The sequence below is a fragment of the Mustela lutreola genome, chromosome 5, assembly GCF_030435805.1.
Source record: "Mustela lutreola isolate mMusLut2 chromosome 5, mMusLut2.pri, whole genome shotgun sequence".
Classification (NCBI taxonomy): Eukaryota; Metazoa; Chordata; class Mammalia; order Carnivora; family Mustelidae; genus Mustela; species Mustela lutreola.
The window spans coordinates 151,783,315-151,803,567 of NC_081294.1; the positions used below are offsets into that span (position 1 = coordinate 151,783,315).

The window sequence follows — 20,253 nt, forward strand, 5'->3', positions numbered from 1 at the left end:
ATACACTTTCAGGTTGGGAGGGGGTGAGGGGGTAGTGTTAAGTGACTAAGGAATTTCAGAAGCAAGGTATCCAAGACCTTGAGAGGGCTAGCTGTTGTTGGGACAAGGTCATTTATTACTGTCTTATAAAACCTGAGTCACGAGACCCTTCAAATGTTTATCAGTGGGCTCTATGTTTGGGGGATGATTACCAACACATATTTTGGGGTGTTTAGAGATAAAGGAAGTTTCCAAAAGAATTTTTATATGTGAAAGTAGACTCACAGGGTCCTGGGCGTTGGGATAAGATTGCCTTTTGCCCTTAGCAAAGTATTAGCATAGAGGCCCTTGCGTCCCTAGAAGAATGTCACTCTGCCTGTTTCAAGGCCTTGTCAATGGGCTATAGCTAATAAGGATATTTAATAATTTTTCTTCCGCCTTTGTTTCCCACATTAGAAACCGCAGGACAAAGGCAGAACTCACCCATCCGCCTTCATATCTGTGTCCTGGAATGCTATCTTTGAGGGAGCTGGCCTGCGTGAGGGGAAGGGAAGGACACGCTGTGTGCTGCAAAACCATAATGACAACAGCTAGAGCCAGACCTGTTGGCCCCGGGGGTGGGAGAGGGCGGTCCAGTGTCTTCCCTGCTCCAGGCCACAGGTCCCGGCCAGCCTGCGGGCATGGAAGGAACAGAAGCCACAAGGCAACAGCCCGGGGACTAGTAGCTCGACAAGGCCTGTGCAGGAGGCTCCATTTGTTCCTGTCCCTGAACTTTTCAAGATTGCCAAAGGAAAAGCTGGCATTCTATACTCAAGTAACAGAGGTGGTAGCTTCCCTTGACACAGCCAAGGTAAGTGCTTGCTGAACTATCTTTGGATCTTTCCTTCCACCATCACTGGCTGTTCTGTCTTGAATGTCAAGGTTTCAGATGGGTTCTGTATTTTCTTTTTCTTTTCTTCTTTTTTAAAAAGATTTTATTTATTTATTTGACAGACAGAGATCACAAGGAGGCAGAGAGACAGGCAGAGAGAGAGGAGGAAGCAGGCTCCCTGATGAGCAGAGAGCCCAATGAGCTCGATCCCAGGACCCTGGGATCATGACCTGAGCCGAAGGCAGAGGCTTTAGCCCACTGAGCCACCCAGGTGCCCCGGGTTCTGTATTTTCTTAAATACCTAGCTGCTTCTCTGTACTTTGGGGGGCAGAGCCCAACCACTTACTGTCATCTTCAAGGTCAAGAGCTTCAGCTAGCCCATTACTGTGTCATGTTATTCTCGGTGATGGAGAATCGGGGCAGGGGGGTGGGTGGCTAAACCCTGAGTAGTGAAAAAAAAGTTTTTTAAACCCCATCTATTAGTTATATCTGCCACCCCCATGCCATTTCTTCTTTTTGATATTTGCTTGTGCAGTAAAAGAGACTTTGCTTAAATCCTGCACACTAGAGTGCATGTACCTCTCTGTATTTGTGATGGCCAGATAGGCCTACCAGCCAAGTATGTTCCACAAAGGGAGCCCGAGGACATCCATAGACCAGAAAAAGGGCACCCTAAGGGAGGGATACCACCCCTTGAGCAAAGGAGAGACCAAGTTCCAAACTGTAGCTACAGGGAACATCAGACAGCCTCTGCTATCCCACTCCGCCCTTCCCTGTGCTGGAAAAGGGGGCTTATGAATGGACTAGCTAGGGGCCAGGGGGCATCTCTGCAGGATCCTGGCAGCATGCCTCTGACTCACCCAGGAGCTCGAGCATCATCACTGCTCAGTGTCCACCCTGCTAGCAACAGAGTCTGAGCTAGCAACAGCCTCTGAGTCAGCCCACGTCTGGAGACCAGCTAGCCACTTGGTACTACATCTGTCCCTCCCACGCCAGGAAAGGATGGTGAGTCATCTTTTTTTTCCCTTTTTTTGTTTTGTTTTGTTTTGTTTTGTTTTCTGCCTCTTGGTTTAGCTAGAACCTCAGATGTACCAAACAAACAAAAAACCTACAAAAAACTCTGAAAAGAGGACAAAGGTCACAAAAGTGTGCTGAGTCGCAATGGACACAAAAACCACATGTCACAGGAATGAATGAATCCCTTTATGTGAAATGTCCAGAAAAGGCAAACCAGTAAAGACAGAAAAGATTCAGGTGGCCTGGGGCTGGGCTTGTTGGGATGATGAATTTGCTGTAACACCAAATCATGGTGATCCTTCACACAGCTGGGCGAATTTACTAAAAGTCGTTGAGTTGGACATTTAAGATGGGTGAATTTTATGGTATATAAATTCTATACCTCAGCAAAGTTGCCATTCTCAATACTTAGATATGGTTCCCCCAGCTTCCCCATCCTTTATAGCAACAGTATAGTAGTTTTTTTTTAAAGATGTTATTTATTTATTCACGAGAGAGAGAGAGCGCATAGAGGGAGAGGAAGAAGAAGAAGCAGGCTCTCCACTGAGCAAGGAGCCTGATAGGGAACTGGATCCCAGGACCCCGGAATCATGACCTGAGCTGAAGGCAGACACTTAACTGACAGCCACCCAGAGGCCCCAACAGTATAATTATTAAATACAGGAAATTAGGGGCACCTGGATGGCTCAGTTGGTTAAGTGTCTGACTCTCAATCTCAGCTCAGGTCTTGATCTCAGGGACAGGAGTTCAGAACCGCCCCCCTCCCCGCCCAAATATAAAATAAAACAAAAATTAAAAATAGGAACTTAATACTGAAACGAAGACTGTCAACTAATCCACAGATCTTATTCAGCTGTTGAGAGCTGTCCTGTAATGCCTGTTTTTCTAGTCTGGGATCCCATCCAGAATCACACTGCATTTGAGGTGTCCAGCCTCCTTCGTCTCCCATGATCTGTGAGGCTTCCTTGGTCTTCGTCACTGCGGTCATTGGCAGCAGCCATTCATTCACATGTCTGGGAACAGATGCTGCATCTGGGTGTGGCTCTGGCTGTCCTGCCACTGAGGGTCAAGAGTGTTTGACCCAGTGCTACAGAGTCTGTCCTATGTCACCTTGGAGGGAGCATTTCTGCACAGCAGTGCCATCACGGGGTGCACGGCATAGGATCCACTATGACGTCACCTCCAGACACCCGGGAGCCGCTCTCCAGGAGCATAGTACAGGTCAGGGGTCAGCTCAGTGACAGGGCCTTGCAAGGAGAGGGCGCCATCCTCTAGGAAGGGGTATGTACCCCAAATCAGTGACTGGGGGACATGGGCCTCCACTAGATAAGAGACATGGAGGGGGAACTGGGAGCGGAGGTTGAGGATACCTTGCTTGCTCTCACTCCAGAGACCCCCCTGGGAGGTCCTTCCACTTAAGACTGTGTGCGACCAGGGACCCTGGCTCCTGAAGGGACAACATAGCCACCAGAAGACACAGCAGGACTGTTAGGCACAAAGCTACTGGCCTCCTGGGCCTTGGAGCTCCTTGTGCCCAGAAATCTGGCAGGAGGAGAGGACCCTGACCATCAAGGGAGGAGGGTGAAGTTCCATACTGGGGAGAGACAATGCATGCCACCCCGCTGCCCCGCTGGTGCGCCTCTTGGTACAGTTTTGGTGGCAAGGGGACAGGGTGGCCACCAAGCATTGCTAGTGCTGAGTGACCAGGAGCTCCACCCCCTCCCGGGGAATGGGTTTGGGTGGCCCCTTCAGATCCGCTGACATGTAATCAGACATACACTTAACTGGATGAAGAGGACCCGATTTGCACAAGGTGCGGATTCTAGGTGAAGCTGTGGCGCCCCCCAGTGCTGCCCTTTAGGGGGCCGCGGGATTCTCCCTGGGAATGGGCTGGGCCCGGGGCTGCGCAAGCGGCTGCCCTTGACGTGCGCTACTCCCCTCCACAAGGCCGCCCGCGTTCAACACCGCCCCCCCCCCCCGCCCTGGACCGCCCCCATGCGCTGCAGGGCCCCCTCGGCAGGGCGGTGGGCTGGGGCTCAGCCGCGCCCTGTCCCAGCTCAGCGGGCCCCTGCCCCTCTCGCCTCCCTCACTTGTGTTACAAGCATGCACATTCCGGGACCGCAGTCCCCACGCGCTTGGTTTCTGAACAACCTGCTCAACGCAAACCAGAGCTCATCAGCATTTCAAAGGCTTTTTTCCTGTCCCCCAAACTGGGGGTCCCACCCTCTTTCAGTCTCCCTGCAGAGCCTGTGGGGATGAAAAGGTGTCCTTTCTTACCTCTGGGCCTACCTCACTGCATGGGGCATCTGGAAAATAAGCAATTTCAGTGTCTTTCTTTCTGATTTTAAGCTCTTCTAAAATTGTCAGGAAGAGGGGGCGCCTGGCTGGCTCCGTGGGCAGAGCATGCAACTCTCGATCTTGGGGTCCTGAGTTCAGGTCCCACTTTATGGGTGCAAACAGCACTTAAAAAGTAAGTACAGGGCGCCTGGGTGGCTCAGTTGGTTGAGCTACTGCCTTCAGCTCAGGTCACGATCCCGGGGTCCAGGGATGGAGTCCCCCATCCGGGTTCCTTGCTTAGAGGGCAGTCTGCTTCTCCCTCTCCTTCTGCCCCTCCCCACTGTTCATTCTCTCCCTATCCCCCTCCATTTCATAAATAAATAAATAAAATATTTAAAAGAAAATAAGTAAATACACAGGTAGAGAATTTCAGTGTATGTCACCAAAAAGTCTCATTGGCCATGATATTTAAATCAGTATGTATATCATATTGTTACTGGACAGAGAACCTGGCCGGAACTCAGATTTTGCTGCTCAACGCCTGAAAATCAATGTGGGAAAGGAAAGGCTTCATTCAGGAAGCTGGCAACCTGCAGAGACCATGGACTAATGTCTTAGAGACTATCCTCCACACCCAACCCCGCCCAAGGGAAGCCGGAAGGTTTTAAAGGGGGAAGGACAGAAAAAGGGGATGGGGGGTGTTGCACAGGAGAAGCAGGTGATCAGGAAGTTAGTCATAGGTTAGGTAGGTTAGTTAAGTCCTGCCTTTAAAAACCTTTCCTCCCCTCTACCTGCTAGATGGGGATGCTGCCCGATTCATGAATCCTTTAATATTAAAGCCAGTGAGATCTTCACATTTCCTTGTTTGAATTTTGTTTTCTTTTTTTAAACATTTTTTTTTTTTTTAAGATTTTATTTATTTATTTGAGAAAGAGAGAGCATGAGTGGGGAGGAGGGTCAGAAGGAGAAGCTGACTCCTCGCTGAGCTCATTCCTGAGACTCTGGGATCATGACCTGAGCCGAAGGCAAATGCTTAACTGACTGAGCCACCCAGGAGCCCCTCAACATATGTATGCATACATATGTGTATATATATATACATATATATATGCACAACTGTTTCCCAGTTCTCTCCATCAGGAGGGTGTAGATGCAGAAAATGACACCCTGGCCAACCATAGACAACATGGACATCCCAATAAATAACAACAAAGAAGTATAACCCTTGAGTAAAATATGAATTTTTTAATTTTAGAATTTATGAATTCATAATGATTCAAATACGTACTCAAGTGGACAAGAAGGGAACGCTCTTTTTCACCAATGTAGAAAGAACGGAATTAGAAAATGACCATTGGGCTAGTGAGTGACTCGGGCAAGGATCCCTAATGGTGGTTAAAATCAGTCTGGGAAAGTTTGAGGAGTAACAGGATTTTTTTTCCTCAGAGCCTCAAGGTGTAACCCGACAAAGAGAAGTTTCAATGGGAAAAAGAGTTATGTTTTGTCAAAGATCAACAAAGCCAGGGTCAAGGTGCAGGAGGTAAAAACAGACCGGGGACTCCCACAGAGTCGGGGACTGAGAAACCGCAAGAAGCAGCTAAGAAGGTTGGTCATTGTCATTGTCAAAGTCATGAGGTGCTCTGTGAAGTCAAGCTTCTCCCTCCCTCTGAGCCAGGGAGACAGAGGCCCCAGCCTTCCTGAGGACACCATTTCAGAGAGACATTTCAGAGAAGGGACTTAAACAGTTCAAGGTTTTTCTACAAAGGCTCTAAGAATGGGAGGTCAGTAGCCCATCTTCTGGGGCTGGCTGGAACAAACAGTCAATTCTTTCATCATCCTTTAACTTTGCCAGACTGGCACTCAAGGGGGCTGGGTCATCCCAGTGGCCTTAGGCTTAGGTCTTGGGCTGCCAGAAGCTGCAGGAGAATTTGGGCAAAGTCTGTTAGTGCAAGGGATGTGGACAGAGTCGGCATGCGGAGAGTTCTTGTAGATGTCGCTTCACAGCAGAAAAGCCAGCAGACCTCATGTTAACGGCACAGTTCAAACATTTCCAGGAACAAGCCTTACTTGGTGGAGCATGCGACTCTTGATCTCTACGTTGTAGAAATTACTTAAAGTCTTCAGGGGAAGAAGAAAAAACAAAACAAAACAGGAAACCTATCTTCAGGAACAGGACAGACTGACATCACGTATCTTCCTGACAGTTCCTCGAGAGAAACACAGTGCCTTTCCCCTGACTCTCTTGCTCAAAGCGCATGATCAATCGTCGTCAGTGGAAACCTCAGATAAACCCAAATCAGTGTATTTCTGCAAAATAACTGGTCTCACGAAAGATAAACATATGTGAACTGATGAACGTTTCCAGACTAAAGGGAACTGAACACCCTTGACAGTGAAACACAGCGCCGAATGCTGGCATTTCTTTTGCCATAAGGACAGGCATATCTCATGGAAGTCTGTTGATTCGATAATGATAGTGTCTTTTAGTTTTTGTTTTATTTATTTATTTTTAAGATTTTATTTATTTATTTGAAAGAGAGAGATTACAAGCAGGCAGAGAGGCAGGCAGAGAGAGAGGAGGAAGCAGGCCCCCTGCTGAGCAGAGAGCCCGATGCGGGGCTCGATCCCAGGACCCTGAGACCATGACCTGAGCAGAAGGCAGCGGCTTAACCCACTGAGCCACCCAGGCGCCCCTTTGTTTTATTTTTTAAAAAAGATTTTATTTCTTTGAGAGAGAGAGAGAACATGATCAGGAAGAGGGACAAGCAGACTCCCTGCTGAGCAGGGAGCCTGATGTGGGGCTCAATCCCAGGACCATGGGATCATGACCTGAGCTGAAGGCAGATCCTTCACTGACTGAGCTACCCAGGGGTCCTCATGGATAAACTTCTTACAGTAAAGTTCAGAGCTTGCATGCACTGCAAGCCACTGTAAGGACTCTGAAGACACCAGCCTCTGGTCAAAGGGAGTCCCTCCCCTGGCCAGTTCTGGCCAGCAGCTGAAAGAGGTGCTAGGGTTGCCGTGGTAGATGACCCAGGCACTCCCATGTGCCCAGGACCCCATTCAGCCAATACCAAGCCTCTCTTCCCTTGTCTGTTGGTCCTCTGTTTTGACTTGTTCGGCCCCATTGAACCAGCTGAGATGACAGGCTGCTCTGGCCACATTCTCACTTGGTGCCCCAGTTTCCTGTGGCCCCATGGTCAAGTTTTGCTTCATTTTCAGAATGATGTACATTTCCTGGGGCCTCACTCTGGGCCCTGAGGGTGGGCGCCAGGCTCCAACTGGGGCTTTCTACAGATATAGGCCATCTTTTTCTCTATCACAGATACTTCTAGCCCCAGGGGATATACTGGGCCCGGTGACCAAAGAGGAGGGTGCTTGCTCCTTAGTCCTTGCTGTAGAGCCTCATCCTTACCTTAGGTCCTGCTCACAGCTGGCAGCCTTCTGTGACATCCAGTAAATGTGTCCCAGCCGGGTCCCCCAGTGTGGAATATACTGCATCCCAAACCCAGAGAGACTTACCACGTCTCTGTTCCTTTTCCCATTGGTGGGAATAATAGCCTGTACTTACGGAATGCCTGACAGGTCACTGAGGGAATGAGTCCCTGACACCCCCACTCCCAGTGTGTGTGTCTTACCAAGGCCACCCATGTCCTTGGCATTTCCTGCTCCTCTGATCAATCACATGACATAAGCTGTATACTGGATGCACGTGGTTTGGGGGGAATGCCCAGAGCATCGATGTCCCTCCGAACTGTGTTATGGAGGAGAGAGTGGGACAGTTCCAATAGTTCTGGGGTGAGAGAACACATTGTCCATCCCTTGCAAATGCAGCCAGCGGCTGCACATCAGCTACTCCAGTCTCCTGATACGCTCTGATAAGTATGTCACATCTGTCACCGCTGCTGCTGGGAGGGCAGGCTCCTCTGCTTTCTGCAGAGGCCAGCCTGGTGAATAACCTGGGGATGTGATGAGAGCCACCACCCTCCAACTGTTAAAGGCTTTCAGCATGGCAATTTCCTCCCAGAGGCAATCTCGTTCTTGGTTTTTCCTCCTCCTACTCTATAGGAGTAGTATAGGTATATAGGTACCAGTGTATGAATCTGCTTGTGTCAGAGGCTCCCCAAGGCCAGCCTGGGTCCCATGATGTGCTGGGAGAACCCCCAGGACTCAGCAGTAATGTTGTTCATAGTACAACTTCTTGCAGTAGAAGGCCATGCTGGACTCCGGCCAATGGGTTCAGGGTGAAACCAGCAAAGGGGAGAAGGCACATGGGGTGAAGACTAGGGAAGCAGATACTAGCTTCTGGAGTCATGCAGGACATGCTTCATTCCTCCAGCAATAAGATGTGATGACACGTGTGAATTATGGCCAACTGGGAAAGCTCATCAGAGACTCAGCACCCCAAGGTTTTTACTAGGGGGCTGGTCATGTAGGTCTCATCCGTCTAGCATGAACCACGGTGCCAGACTCCCCAAAGGAGAGTAGATGCTCCCCCTAAACCCAAATAGGTTAGGCACGGTTGAGCCATTAATCTCAGTTAATGGTGGGAACTCTCCCAACATCTTAAGTTAGCAGACATCAGCCAAGGGCCAGCCCCACGAGGACAACAGTGACAGCCACATTGTGCAAACTCTGTTTTTGCACAATGCCAACCGCCCAGTACAACTGGCTAATGATACAGCTAGGAACCAGGGAAATGACCCAGGGCCCTCAAGCCCGGCTCATTCACTGTGAAATGGAACTTGGCTAAGACTCCTTTCGGAAGGCCCAGAATACACTTGAGTTTGTTACCTGACTCTCCTTGGCCGCTGTGGTCTGGGATGGGTGATAAGAGATGCCCTGATAGAACAGGGTGCCTGGGGAACAAATGGAAATGATAGAGGCAGAAAATCTAGAGCACAACACCCACCTGGCAAAGGCCATGTGTCAATGACTGCCATGATGGTTTGCAGGATCAAAATGGCAGGGTCTAGGGCACCCGGGTAGGTCAATTGGTTAAGTATCTGCCTTCGGCTCAGTTCATGATCTCAGGGTCCTGGTATTGAGTCCAGCATTGGGTTTCCTACTCGGTGGGGAGTCTGCTTCTCCCTCTCCTTCTGCCTCTCCCTCTCTCTCTCAAATAAAATCTTAAAAAAAAAAAAAAAAGAGTCTAGAGCGATCACTCACAGAAAGTGGGGTACCTAGTGACAAGAGTAACAGGCAGCTGATGGGGGATACACTTCTTAACCAAAGGAGATCCAGAACAGACAAGCAGAAAAGCCAAGTTAGCCGAGCCAGTGGAAACACATGGTCCCTTGCCCATTTCCAAACCTAAATCAGTTCTGAGACCCAGAACCCCACTGACTGAAGCAGAGGCTAGGTGTCCTTGTGAAAACCTTGTGATATTATGGCCAGTGCCCTCCCCCAACCCTCCCCTAAAGGGAAATGCCCTGTGTACTCAGGTCACCATGGGCTCATTATCAGTTCAGTGGTTTCTGGGGGGCAGATGTGGGGGGGAATGGAAGCACAGCCAGGCCAGCTGGGCAGTCCTCTGTTTCCTCATTCGTGGCTCCGTTTCTTTGAGCGCCCACTCCACACCGAGCCTGGGGGCCAGGCAGAGCACAGGTGTCTCCTCTCAGGCCCTCCTGGAAGGGTGCAGAGATAGAAAACCCAACTAGGAAAATGGAGAGGGACAAGGGAAGCCAGGGAAGGGTCTCAGGAGTCCTAGTGGGTGCCTAAGGGGCCCCAGCGCCCAAAGGGCATCAGACTGAGGAAGACCCAGTTCAGAGCCATGAATCAGTGAGGGACTCTGCTGGTGGAGTGTCGGCTGGGGGCAGGCTGGGCTGAAAGTCTAGAGCAAGAAGTGCCAGCATCAGTGGTCCGTCCTTCCTTCCTTTCTTCCTTCCTTCCTCCTAAAGCTTACAGTGGTGACCTATGGAATTCATGTCCCTTCTGACATGAAGGGCACACGGCACTTCTGTGGCATTCTTGTCAAAACTGAGTCTGAACTCAGTCTAACACGTGACAACATTAGACAAACCAAATATGGACTGGCAGTCCTCAACAGTGCCAAGATCATAAAAAGAAAGAGACAAGCTGAGGGACCATCCAGTTGTCCCAGCCTGGAGTAAGCTAAAGACACGTGATCCTCCATTGGATCCTGGACCAGTAAAATGACATTATGGGACAACTATTGAAATCTGGATAAGGTCTATTGATTAAGAGTCCTGGATCAATATTACAAAATTACCTTGTTGTAATCATTATGCCGTTGTTACATAACATGCTAGCATTTGAGGAAGCTTGGTCAAGCACATACACACATTCTTTGTATTATGCATAAAAACAACTGCATGGAGGTATATAGCTAGCACTTGAAAAACAGGGGTTTGAACCGCACAGGTCCACTTAGATGCAGATTTTTTTTTATAAATACAGTACAGTTCTGTAAATGTATTTTCTCTTTCTTATGATTTTCTCTCTCTCTTTTTTTTTAAGATTTTATTTTTAGGGGTGCCTGGGTGGCTCAGTTATTAAGCGTCTGCCTTTGGCTCAGGTCATGATCCCAGGGTTCTGGGATCGAGCCCCGTATTGGGCTCTCTGCTCGGAGGGAAGCCTGCTTCTCCCTCTCCCACTCCCCCTGCTTGTGTTCACTCTTCCATTGTGTTTCTCTCTGTCAAATAAATAAAATCTTAAAGAAAAAAAAAAAGATTTTATTTTTAAGTAATCTCTACACCCAATGTGGGGCTTGAACTCACATCCCTGAAATCCCAAGTCACATGCTCTATGAAGTAAACCAGCCAGGTGCCCCCTTGTGATTTTCTCTAGCTAACTTTATTGTAAGGCTACAGTATATACGACATGTAAAACACAAAATACAAAATACATGTTAATTGATTACATTATGGGTAGGGCTTCTGGTCTACCATAGGCTGTTAAAGTTAAGTTTTTGAGGGAATTATACTCAGATGTTTGACTGTTGGTGCGTTCATTGTTCAGGCATCAACTAACTTATATATAACCACAAAATTTGCCCATTTTAAGGGCACCATTCAGTGACTTTTAGTAAATGTACTGAGCTGTGCAAACATAATCTGGTTTTTTTTTTTTTTAAAGATTTTATTTATTTATTTGACAGAGGGAGATCACAAGTAGGCAGAGAGGCAGGCAGAGAGAGAGAGAGAGAGAGAGGAGGAAACAGGCTCCCTGCCGAGCAGAGAGCCCGATGCGGGACTCGATCCCAGGACCCCGAGACCATGACCTGAGCCGAAGGCAGCGGCTTAACCCACTGAGCCACCCAGGCGCCCCATAATCTGGTTTTAGAACGTCTTCATCCCACCCCGAGCCCTGGACTCCTAGTGATCTACTCTCTGCATCTTTTGATTTGCTTTTTCTGGACATTTCATGTAAAGATCATATAATATATGGCCTTCTGTGTTTGGTATAACTTAGTATAATGGTTTTGAGACCTTTGTCCCATTTGGTGGAACAGTTGGTGTATGTTAAATAAGGTCTGTAGAATGACCAGTCATAGGTTTGTATCCATATTAATTTTTCAGTTTACATAATGGAATTATGCCTTATCAGATTTTAACATTAAGGGAAGCTGGGGTGAAGGGTATCTGGGAACTGTGTACTATTTTTGCAATGCTTTTGGTAAGTAAAATAAATTTTTTTTAAAGATTTTATTTATTTATTTGACAGAGAGAGATCACAAGTAGGCAGAGACGCAGGCAGAGAGAGAGAGAGGAGGAAGCAGGCTCCCTGCTGAGCAGAGAGCCCGATGCGGGACTCGATCCCAGGACCCTGAGATCATGACCTGAGCCGAAGGCAGCGGCTTAACCCACTGAGCCACCCAGGCGCCCAGTAAAATAATTTTTTTAAAAAAAGATTTTATTTATTTATCTGACAGACAAAGATCACAAGTAAGCAGAGAGGCAGGCAGAGAGAGGAGGAAGCAGGCTCCCCGCTGAGCAGAGATCCCGATGCGGGACTCGATCCCAGGACCTTGGGATCATGACCTGAGCTGAAAGCAGAGGCTTTAACCCACTGAGCCACCCAGGGGCCCCAGTAAAATAATTTTAACATCTTTTTAAAAAAGTTTATTTATTTAAGTCATCTCCATACCCAGGGTGGGTCTTGAGTTCACAACCCCAGGATTTAGAGTCATGAGCTCCAGTCGACTAAGTCAGCCAGTCCCAGCAGCCCCTCTCTCACTCCCCTCAACCCCGCTCCCCTTTTATTATTACTTTTTAAATTTAGCTTAGCGTCTGAGTTCTTCACGCTTACCACGGTCTGTTGTTCTGAAGTTGTGGTTTCTTCTCAACAAAATGGCTCTGTTGGCTCTTCCTTTCCTCCAAGGTCCTTGATGAGCTCAGCTTCCAGAATGTTCCTCAGGGCCCCTGTAGGAGAGGTAGCACAGAGGGAGTGGTCCAGGGTCACAGAGGTGTGTCCTGCAGGGGCTCAGGGAGGGGCTTTTCCACTTCCTTCATGATATGAGCACCTTAGGGCTGCCCAGGAGGGTGGCCATGCCCAGAGGGGCCTCCGGCGACACCTCGGTCAGCCAGAGCAGGCCTAGCCCCGGCAAGGCCCTGAGAGGCTGGGTGAGGGCAGGAAGGGAGGTACAGATGGGAAGGCCTGGGGAGAGCTCCAGGGGTGGAGACCCCAGTTATGGCCTGGACCTCTGCCCAAGGACTTCCTCAGAAGCTGCTTGGGCTAGGCCTCAGCTTCCTGTTGCCAGGGCAGGGGATTGGCTTGGAGGGGAGGATGTCTGGGCCTCAGAGGAAATGAGGCTTTGGCAGAAGGGATCCCCTGAAATGTGTGGAGACCCACAGACACACACGTGAGCTCCCACACGCGACAGGCACAGAGGCCCCAAGGGACACACACTATGTCTGCCCACAGACACGCATGGTCCTCGCAGTCGGCCCTGAGGGAGTGGGAGAGGAGGCCAGAGCAGGGGGCTGTGGTCAGGACCGCTTTCAGGGAGGAAGGGGGCTGAGCGGCAGAGAGAGAGTGAGCGAGCTGGAGGACACGTCTCCACCCCTGAGCGCCCACTCCTGTAATTGGCAGAGCTGGTCTAAAGCAGGGCACTGGCATGGAGCCACCACCCCTGGCCCAGGGAGCCTGCAGCACCCCCTGGGGAGCAGCTGGTTCCCGGGGGCCCTGATGGCAAAAGGCATTCCTTGGGCACTGGCCAGGCCAGGAGAGGGGTGAAAGGGGTTCTCGGGGAGCCCAGCAGACTACGAAGCTCTCAGGCTATAACCCCTGCTTGGGGGGCAGCAAGGAAAGAGGCCAGCTGGGTTGTGGAGTTATTCTTAGAAAATATACTGTAAGCCCTAAGGGACAGTGTGGGAGTGTCATCAACAGTCCTATTCTTGGGCTGTTGAACACAGTGTTCCCTGGGAGCAAGGTTTCCACAATCCCCAGGGGCAGGGCATGAGTTAGAAGCTAGGAAGGAATGTAACCTCAGTCCTCCCTTTCTGCACCTGGAGATTGCTAGCACGAACATCCGCTCCTCCCTTATCCCAGGACTGACTCCCTGCATGCCCATGCCTAGGGAAGAATGCAAGCCCACTTCCAGATATTTGCCCCTTTGTACCCCTTTCCCACGCTTGGAGGCGTCTGTCCTTGCTTTTCTGGTAAAAAAAAATAATAATAATAATAACAAAAGAAAATAAAATAAAAGCTCTGTGTGGGATTCAGCGGCGGGTGCTCCCCCTAGCAGAGGCAGCCCTGCATGGAGGCTCAGGTCGGTGACTGAGAATTTTATTGCAGTGCGTAATGACATGTGGTCCTTGGACATCTTCAGGATCGGGTAAGAGTCCTGAAGCCCTAGAAAGGGAAAGGACATCCGCTCATCCAGGTAGGAACTACAGGCACTCGATGTCCTGATGGAGTAACAATTGACCTCATTTTTTTCTCTATTTTGTGCAGTATTTACTTTCTATTTCGTCCTGATCTACTTTTCTGTCTGTTATAAACCTGTCAGTCATGGGAACATATTTAAGGAAGGAACAGGTTCTCATTAAAAAACAGCTACATATACTGCTACATTCTATAGGATGCGAAGAAATGAAGAATCGACACAGCTGTTGTCTGTAATATATCAACATTGCCTAGAGCACCTGCCTGAAGGCTCTTTCGGTTGAAGACTGAGAACATATGGGCAAAAGGCTAAAAGATGCTTTGGGTCCTCTTAAAATTTCTCATTCGGATCCATGGAATCTATACCTGATTGCTATCTACTCTTTGCAGAAGAAAAACAGCTAAAACTAGTTGGCAGGACTTTATTCCTCCCCCTTTCAAATCTGGCCCCCACCGTCCCCAGTCGCAACAACAGCCCCTAGCACCCCACCAGGGGCTCCAGCATTATCCCCTAATAAATTGCCTCACCCTCCGCCCTCTCTGAGGGCAGAAAATAAAGCTGTCGGAGAGAGTGCCTCCTTTTCCATTAAAAAAAAAAGTTATAGAAAGCCCCAAAACAAGAAGCCTTTATTGGAGCATTTTCTGTCCTTTAAGCCCAGGCCTGGCTCTCAGTCTGATTGTCTGGGCCATGGCAAGGGGGATCTCGCCTATAATAACTGGTTTATGCTTTACAAGAGAGAGAAAAAGAACAAATCGGTTCGTAGGTATCCCATTGGCAGCTATTTTAACCATCGCTGCTGTTTCGGCCATTGCTGCCGCATCTTTTCTATCTCCAAACTGCATGACAAATGCATTCATATATGCATGCATCTAATTTAGAAGAACAGGTCAAGATTGAGCCACACATTTTAGTTAGATGGCAGGCTCTCAAGGCCGCTGATGTCTGGCTAGGAGGGGCTAGATCCCAAGCACTCTGGACCAGATCCCAGCGAACTCCTGACTCTTTCCTCCCGCTGTGTTACTTCAATTCCCTATAACAAGACTTGGGGGGGCAATTGAAGACTCATCTTCATCAAGCCTTTTCCTCCTCTTTGAATCTCTCCATTGAGAATTTGAAATTTAGGGGCGCCTGGGTGGCTCAGTGGGTTAAGCCGCTGCCTTCGGCTCAGGTCATGATCTCAGGGTCCTGGGATCGAGTCCCGCATCGGGCTCTCTGCTCAGCAGGGAGCCTGCTTCTCTCTCTATCTCTGCCTGCCTCTCCAACTACTTGTGATTTCTCTCTGTCAAATAAATAAATAAATAAAATCTTAAAAAAAAAAAAAAAAGAAAATTTGAAATTTAGGTTATAAGCACAATTATAGGGAAGTAACAGGCTATCATGAAGAATGCCAGGGACGTTTCTGTGTGCTCAGTCCAGAGAAAAAAATTGGTTCCCTGGGTTCAATTTCTACTCTCGGTTTGACATGGGCATACCGCTTTTAATGATCTCCTTTCTCATTATAGTTGACAAGGCAAGGGGGAACTGTGGAATTATTCTTAGAAAATATATTGTAAGCCCTAAGGGGTGAGTGTCAGCTTCGGTCCTGTTCTCAGCTGTTGAATGCAGTGGCCCAGTGGGAATAGGATCCCATGATCCCCAGGGACAGCACATGAGTTAGGAGCTAGGAAGGAATGTGACTTCAGCCTCCCCTTTCTGTACCTGGAGATTGCTAACACAAACGTCTGCTCCTCCCTTATCCCAGTACTGACTCCCTGAGTGCCTATGCCTAGGGAAGATATTTGCTGCTTTTTACTCCTTTCCATGGTTGGAGACATCTGTCCTTGTTTCTGATAAAAAAATAAAAATAAAAACTCTGTGCGGGATTCAGCAGCAGCTGCTCTCCCTGGCAGAGGCAGCCTAGCACAGCTGCTCAGGCTGTGACTGAGAACTTAATTTCCATATGCCACAACACTAGGTGGCAAGGACAGAGCTCCTGGGGTCCCAGGACGCTGACATGTGGAGACTCCCCCAGAGCAACCAGGCAGAGGGTGCCAGGGTTTCACAACGGCCCAGGACTAAATGCAGAGGCGGTTGCCCCAAGGACCCGGCCACTTCATCCCTCCTGCAGCCGGGCCTGCCTGTGCGTTCAGCCTTGTCAACTTCTGCCCATGTGCCCCTATCAGGCTGGGCTCTGCCACTGTTGACCAAACCCAGCTCCAAACAGCCCTAGCCAAAGGAAGAAGTGGCTGCCTATGAAATGGCAAGCCTGCCTGGCTAGAGGGTTACGCTGGGCAAGTTGGCCCTGGGGCTCCAGGACATCAGCCACCTCCTTCCTCCCAGTGTGGCCTCGTGTTGGCTCTCTCCTCCTCGGGGTGGCCAGTGGCCATAAAGGGCCCTCAGAAATCTTCCTCCCCCTCCATGAGTTCAGTTTCCCAAAGTTCTAAGGAAGTTTCCAGAACTGCATCTCACCCTCTTGAATTAGCCTTGGCCAGCACAGTCAGTTCTGACTCACATGTCCATCCCTCAGGCCTGGGAGGGGTGGCAGGCAGCTCTGTCCACACCATAGGACCTGGGAAGATGAAGGGTTGGGATCCCCCAAGGGGGGGTGGGCGCTGGGCAGGTGGGAACAGCAGGTGACCATTCTAGGGTCAGAGCCCCAGGAGAGGATGGGCTCAAGGATCCTGAGGGGTCTGACCCACCGTGCCAGGCTAGCAGGGTCATCTTCAGGTGGTCTGTTGTGCATAGAGCCCAAGTAGCTGTGAAGCTGGCAGATATCAGGTTTCCTGAGGGGAGCAGGGACGTGGCTGTGCCCAGTGTGGTCTGGGTGCGGGGACAGTCCTACATCAGGGTTCTATGTTCCATCACAGCCCTGGTTGGGCGGTGGGGGAAACAGGTATGTGAGCATGTATGGGTGGGGGTGGGGTGGGGCTGGGAACCCTCGAGGAGCCCGTGACCTGTGTCCCGATGAGAGACGACCAAGGCAGGGCAGGGCTCGGAAGGTGGCATGGGGTGGATTTGAGAATGAGAAGGACTTGATGGTCAGTGAAAAGTGATAGCCAAAGGAGGGAGTTGGCGGGGGAGGGGGACATTGGGGAGGACCTTCTGGTTTCCTGGGACCAGACTCAGGACAAGGGGAGGTCCGGAGAGCCAACGGAGACTGCTGCAGGTGCAGGTCCTGGAGGATGCTGCGTGGACAAGGGAGCCAGGCCCACGCAAGGCTGTAGGAGGCTCGGGCAGATGCCTGGGGCTCTGCCAGCACAACGCTAGGCACAGAAGAGGCAAGAATGACCGGGAAGGGGCGCCTGGTGGGGCCTCAGTCCATTAAGCCTCTGACTCTTGGTTTTGGCTCAGGTCATGATCATGGGATTGAGCCCCACATAGGGCTCCGCGCTCAGTGTGGAGTCCACTTGTCTCTCTCCTTCTGCTCTCCCTCTCTCAAATAAATAAGTAAAATCTTAACAAAACAAAACAAAACAAAACAATGATTGGCAGGAAGTGGCCAGGCTGCCCCCAGGCCGCTGCTCCATCCTTCCCTGGGCTCCGTCTGGCCCTGGTTTCCGCCTGCTCAGGCTTCTGCCCTTTCACTGGCTGTGGGCTTTCACGCCCTCCCTCAGGCCCCCTCCCCTGAGAAGGGGCGGGGAGAAGGGCCAGTCTTCCTTTCCTGGCCAGCCTCTTGAGAGAGCCCGCAGACTGGGGCCCGAGAAGTGCTCTGCAGTGACTCTCTTCACACACCAGCCTGGGCCCGTAGAGCTGCCAGCACCATGCAGGACGAGGTGGCTCTTCTGGCCACTGTCACCCTCCTGGGAGTCCTGCTGCAAGGTGAGATGGCTCCTGTTTGGGAAGGTGGACGGGCTCTGGACTCCTGCAGCCTGCCTTCTGCCCTCCAGACCCTGGGGAGGGGCTGGAGGGCCCGGGAGGGGGGGGATGGTAGGGGCAGAGGCAAAGTCTGGAACGCCCAGAGTCCTGGGGCCCCATCTCTTCTGGCCTCAGTTGAAGACTGAGAAGCTTGCATGGTTCTGGCTGTGGGTCTCGAAGAGGGGCAGCCGTGGGCCTGGTGCAGCCCTGCTCAAACGGATCCTGCCCTTGTCCTCTCCCACCCTTTTCCTCTCCCACTGTCCTCTTGCTGGGGTTCCCAGGAGAACCCAGCTCTGCCTTCAAAGGCATCCTCTCTATGCTGGGATCCGCATAGAGCTGGACAGGGTTGGAACCTGCTCCCTGAGTCCCCAAAGTGGCCTCTGTGTTGGCCTTTTAGGCTAGCCCTAGAGGACACATTCCCAAGCTAGGCATCCTTGCCACTTGGGACACCGTGACCCCACGCTGTAGGGGCTAGGACAAGGCATAGCCTGAGCAGGGGCCCTGCTGGGGGGCTGAATCGATCTGCTTCATGAGCAAGCTTGTCTCTTAGCCCTCCTCATGCAGCCACCGGGCCTCCTCCAGGTCCTACACTGATGGTACGCATGCCCTCGGCACCCACAGGGCACCTTGGAAGGTATGTGGCACCAAGGCCACAGGAGTTGCTGGAAGACAGCTGGGGACAACCAGCACCAGGGCTGTGTGTGCGGTGGGGGCCCCTGTGCATGCAGATCCTCTGGGGCCAGCTGACCCTCCACAGCCACCCATGCTGAAATGGAGGGAGACAGAGCCCCAGGAGGTCCAGGTGGGACTAGAAGTGTCCCAGCAGCAACCACCTGGGGTGAGGGGAGGGAATATCTGTCAGATTTAGGTTGGGGTCCAGAACACCTGAACAGAGAAACTAAGGCAGGAGCCTGGCCTGATGTAGGGTCAAGAGATCCTCCCCGCCTAGTGGGCCCTGTAGGTGGGGGCCAGAAACTGTAGACCGCAGAGTGTATCCTCTCCTGTACCTGGAAGAATGAGCCACCTCTGCCCTCAAGCCCCAGTTGTGTGCCCTCTTCAGGGACCCCCAAGGTCAAGGTCTGTGTCTATAAAGAGTAGGAGCTAGACATTTGCCTGTGTTTTGCAAGTCAAAGGATTCAGGAGCCAAGTCCTGGGCTTCCGGTCCCTCCCCGGTACAGATGTGTCTGGGGAGGTGGGGTGAGGGTGGGGGGGACAGGGCCTCTTGGCATCCCAGGCCCTCACACTGCCCTCCCTCTTGAGCATCTTAGATACAGGGCGGGCCCAGAAACAAGGGGTGGGGGCGAGAGAGCCCCTTGGCTGGCCTTTATTTTCCAGGAGAGCTTTAAAGGGGAGTCGTGACAAGGTCGGCGTGGAGAGGGCGGAGAAAAGGTGGGAACGGACAGAGGGTGCGGGCCTCCGGGCAGGGAGACCTGACTCCCGCCCCTTCTCGCCCCCAGTCTATTTCTCCCTGCAGGTGATCTCCGCGCGCAGAGCCTTCCGCGTGTCTCCGCCGCTCACCACCGGGCCGCCGGAGTTCGAACGCGTCTACCGAGCCCAGTGAGATTTGGCGGGAGGGCGCGGGGCCGGAAGTGAGCGATCCCGGGCGCCCGCAGGGTCCGAGCTCCCCGCCCCACGCCTCCGTCGGCGCCCTCATGCCACCCGCCCCCACCGCAGGGTGAATTGCAGCGAGTACTTCCCGCTGTTCCTGGCCACGCTCTGGGTCGCCGGCATCTTCTTTCACGAAGGTCTGCGCTCGGGACAGGCGCGCCCGCCCCGTCTGTCCCGCAGCCCCGGGTCCCGCGCCCGTCGGCTCACCTTGCCCCGCCCTCCCTCCCCCAGGTACGGCGGCCCTATGCGGCTTGGTCTACCTTTTCGCACGCCTCCGCTACTTTCAGGGCTACGCGCGCTCGGCGCAGCAAAGGTGAGGACCCGGGCGGGGATCGTGGGAGGGCGCCAGGGGCCGAGAAAGCCGGGACCGGACGGGGCGGGTCGGGGGGCTTGTGGGAGGGGTCTGATGGCCCGGCAGGGGGGCGGGGCCGCAGGCGCCCCGCCCCCGCTGAGCCCCTCCCACCCCGCTGAGCCCCGCCCGCAGGTTGACTCCATTGTACGCGAGCGCGCGCGCGCTCTGGCTGCTCCTGGCGCTCGCAGCGCTCGGCCTGCTCGTCCACTTTCTCCCCCGCGCGCTGCAGACCGCGCTTCTGGGACGGCTCGGGAAGCTGCTGCCCAGGGCCTGAGATGGAGGACGCCTGGTCAGCGGAACCGGAGAAGGGCCGGAGCTTCCGGGAGGACATGGGAGGGGTGCTCGCTCCATCTCTGTCTCCAATTAAAGTGTCGATGGCTGGACCACGGACGCATTATCTGGGTCGGAGGGGTTCGCGCGCCGCGTGCCGTGGAGCCCAGCCCCGAGCCGCGGCGGCCGGTGGGC

General features: G+C 51.9%; 2 protein-coding genes and 1 long non-coding RNA gene across 8 annotated transcripts in view; 2 read left to right on the top strand and 1 right to left on the bottom strand.

Annotated features, from left to right (window-relative positions):
- The window catches only part of MAML1 (mastermind like transcriptional coactivator 1), a 46,653-nt gene extending 46,085 nt beyond the window's left edge, over positions 1–568 (top strand). Inside the window, exon 5 of the mRNA XM_059175904.1 lies at positions 436–568. Coding sequence (XP_059031887.1) covers positions 436–503 — 68 coding nt within the window. The 3' untranslated portion in view covers positions 504–568. The remainder of the gene's footprint in view (positions 1–435) is intronic.
- LTC4S (leukotriene C4 synthase) lies at positions 560–20,171 on the top strand. Of its 6 annotated transcripts, none has more exons than XM_059175917.1 (7): positions 560–829; positions 1,715–1,855; positions 13,904–13,991; positions 19,286–19,385; positions 19,503–19,573; positions 19,668–19,749; positions 19,909–20,171. In XM_059175917.1, exons 1-7 carry the CDS (start codon positions 560–562, stop codon positions 20,060–20,062), a joined length of 906 nt encoding a protein of 301 aa, XP_059031900.1. In that variant the 3' UTR covers positions 20,063–20,171. The 6 variants fall into 6 exon arrangements, with proteins under 6 accessions (XP_059031900.1, XP_059031901.1, XP_059031902.1 ...); XM_059175918.1 differs by having other exon boundaries at positions 19,921–20,171; XM_059175919.1 differs by lacking the exon at positions 1,715–1,855.
- LOC131832657 (uncharacterized) lies at positions 5,375–12,781 on the bottom strand. The gene is made up of 2 exons (XR_009354131.1): positions 12,416–12,781; positions 5,375–6,262 (listed from the first exon to the last, which is right to left on the bottom strand). It is a non-coding gene; the product is annotated as an uncharacterized LOC131832657 (long non-coding RNA).
- Positions 20,172–20,253: the final 82 nt, after the last annotated feature.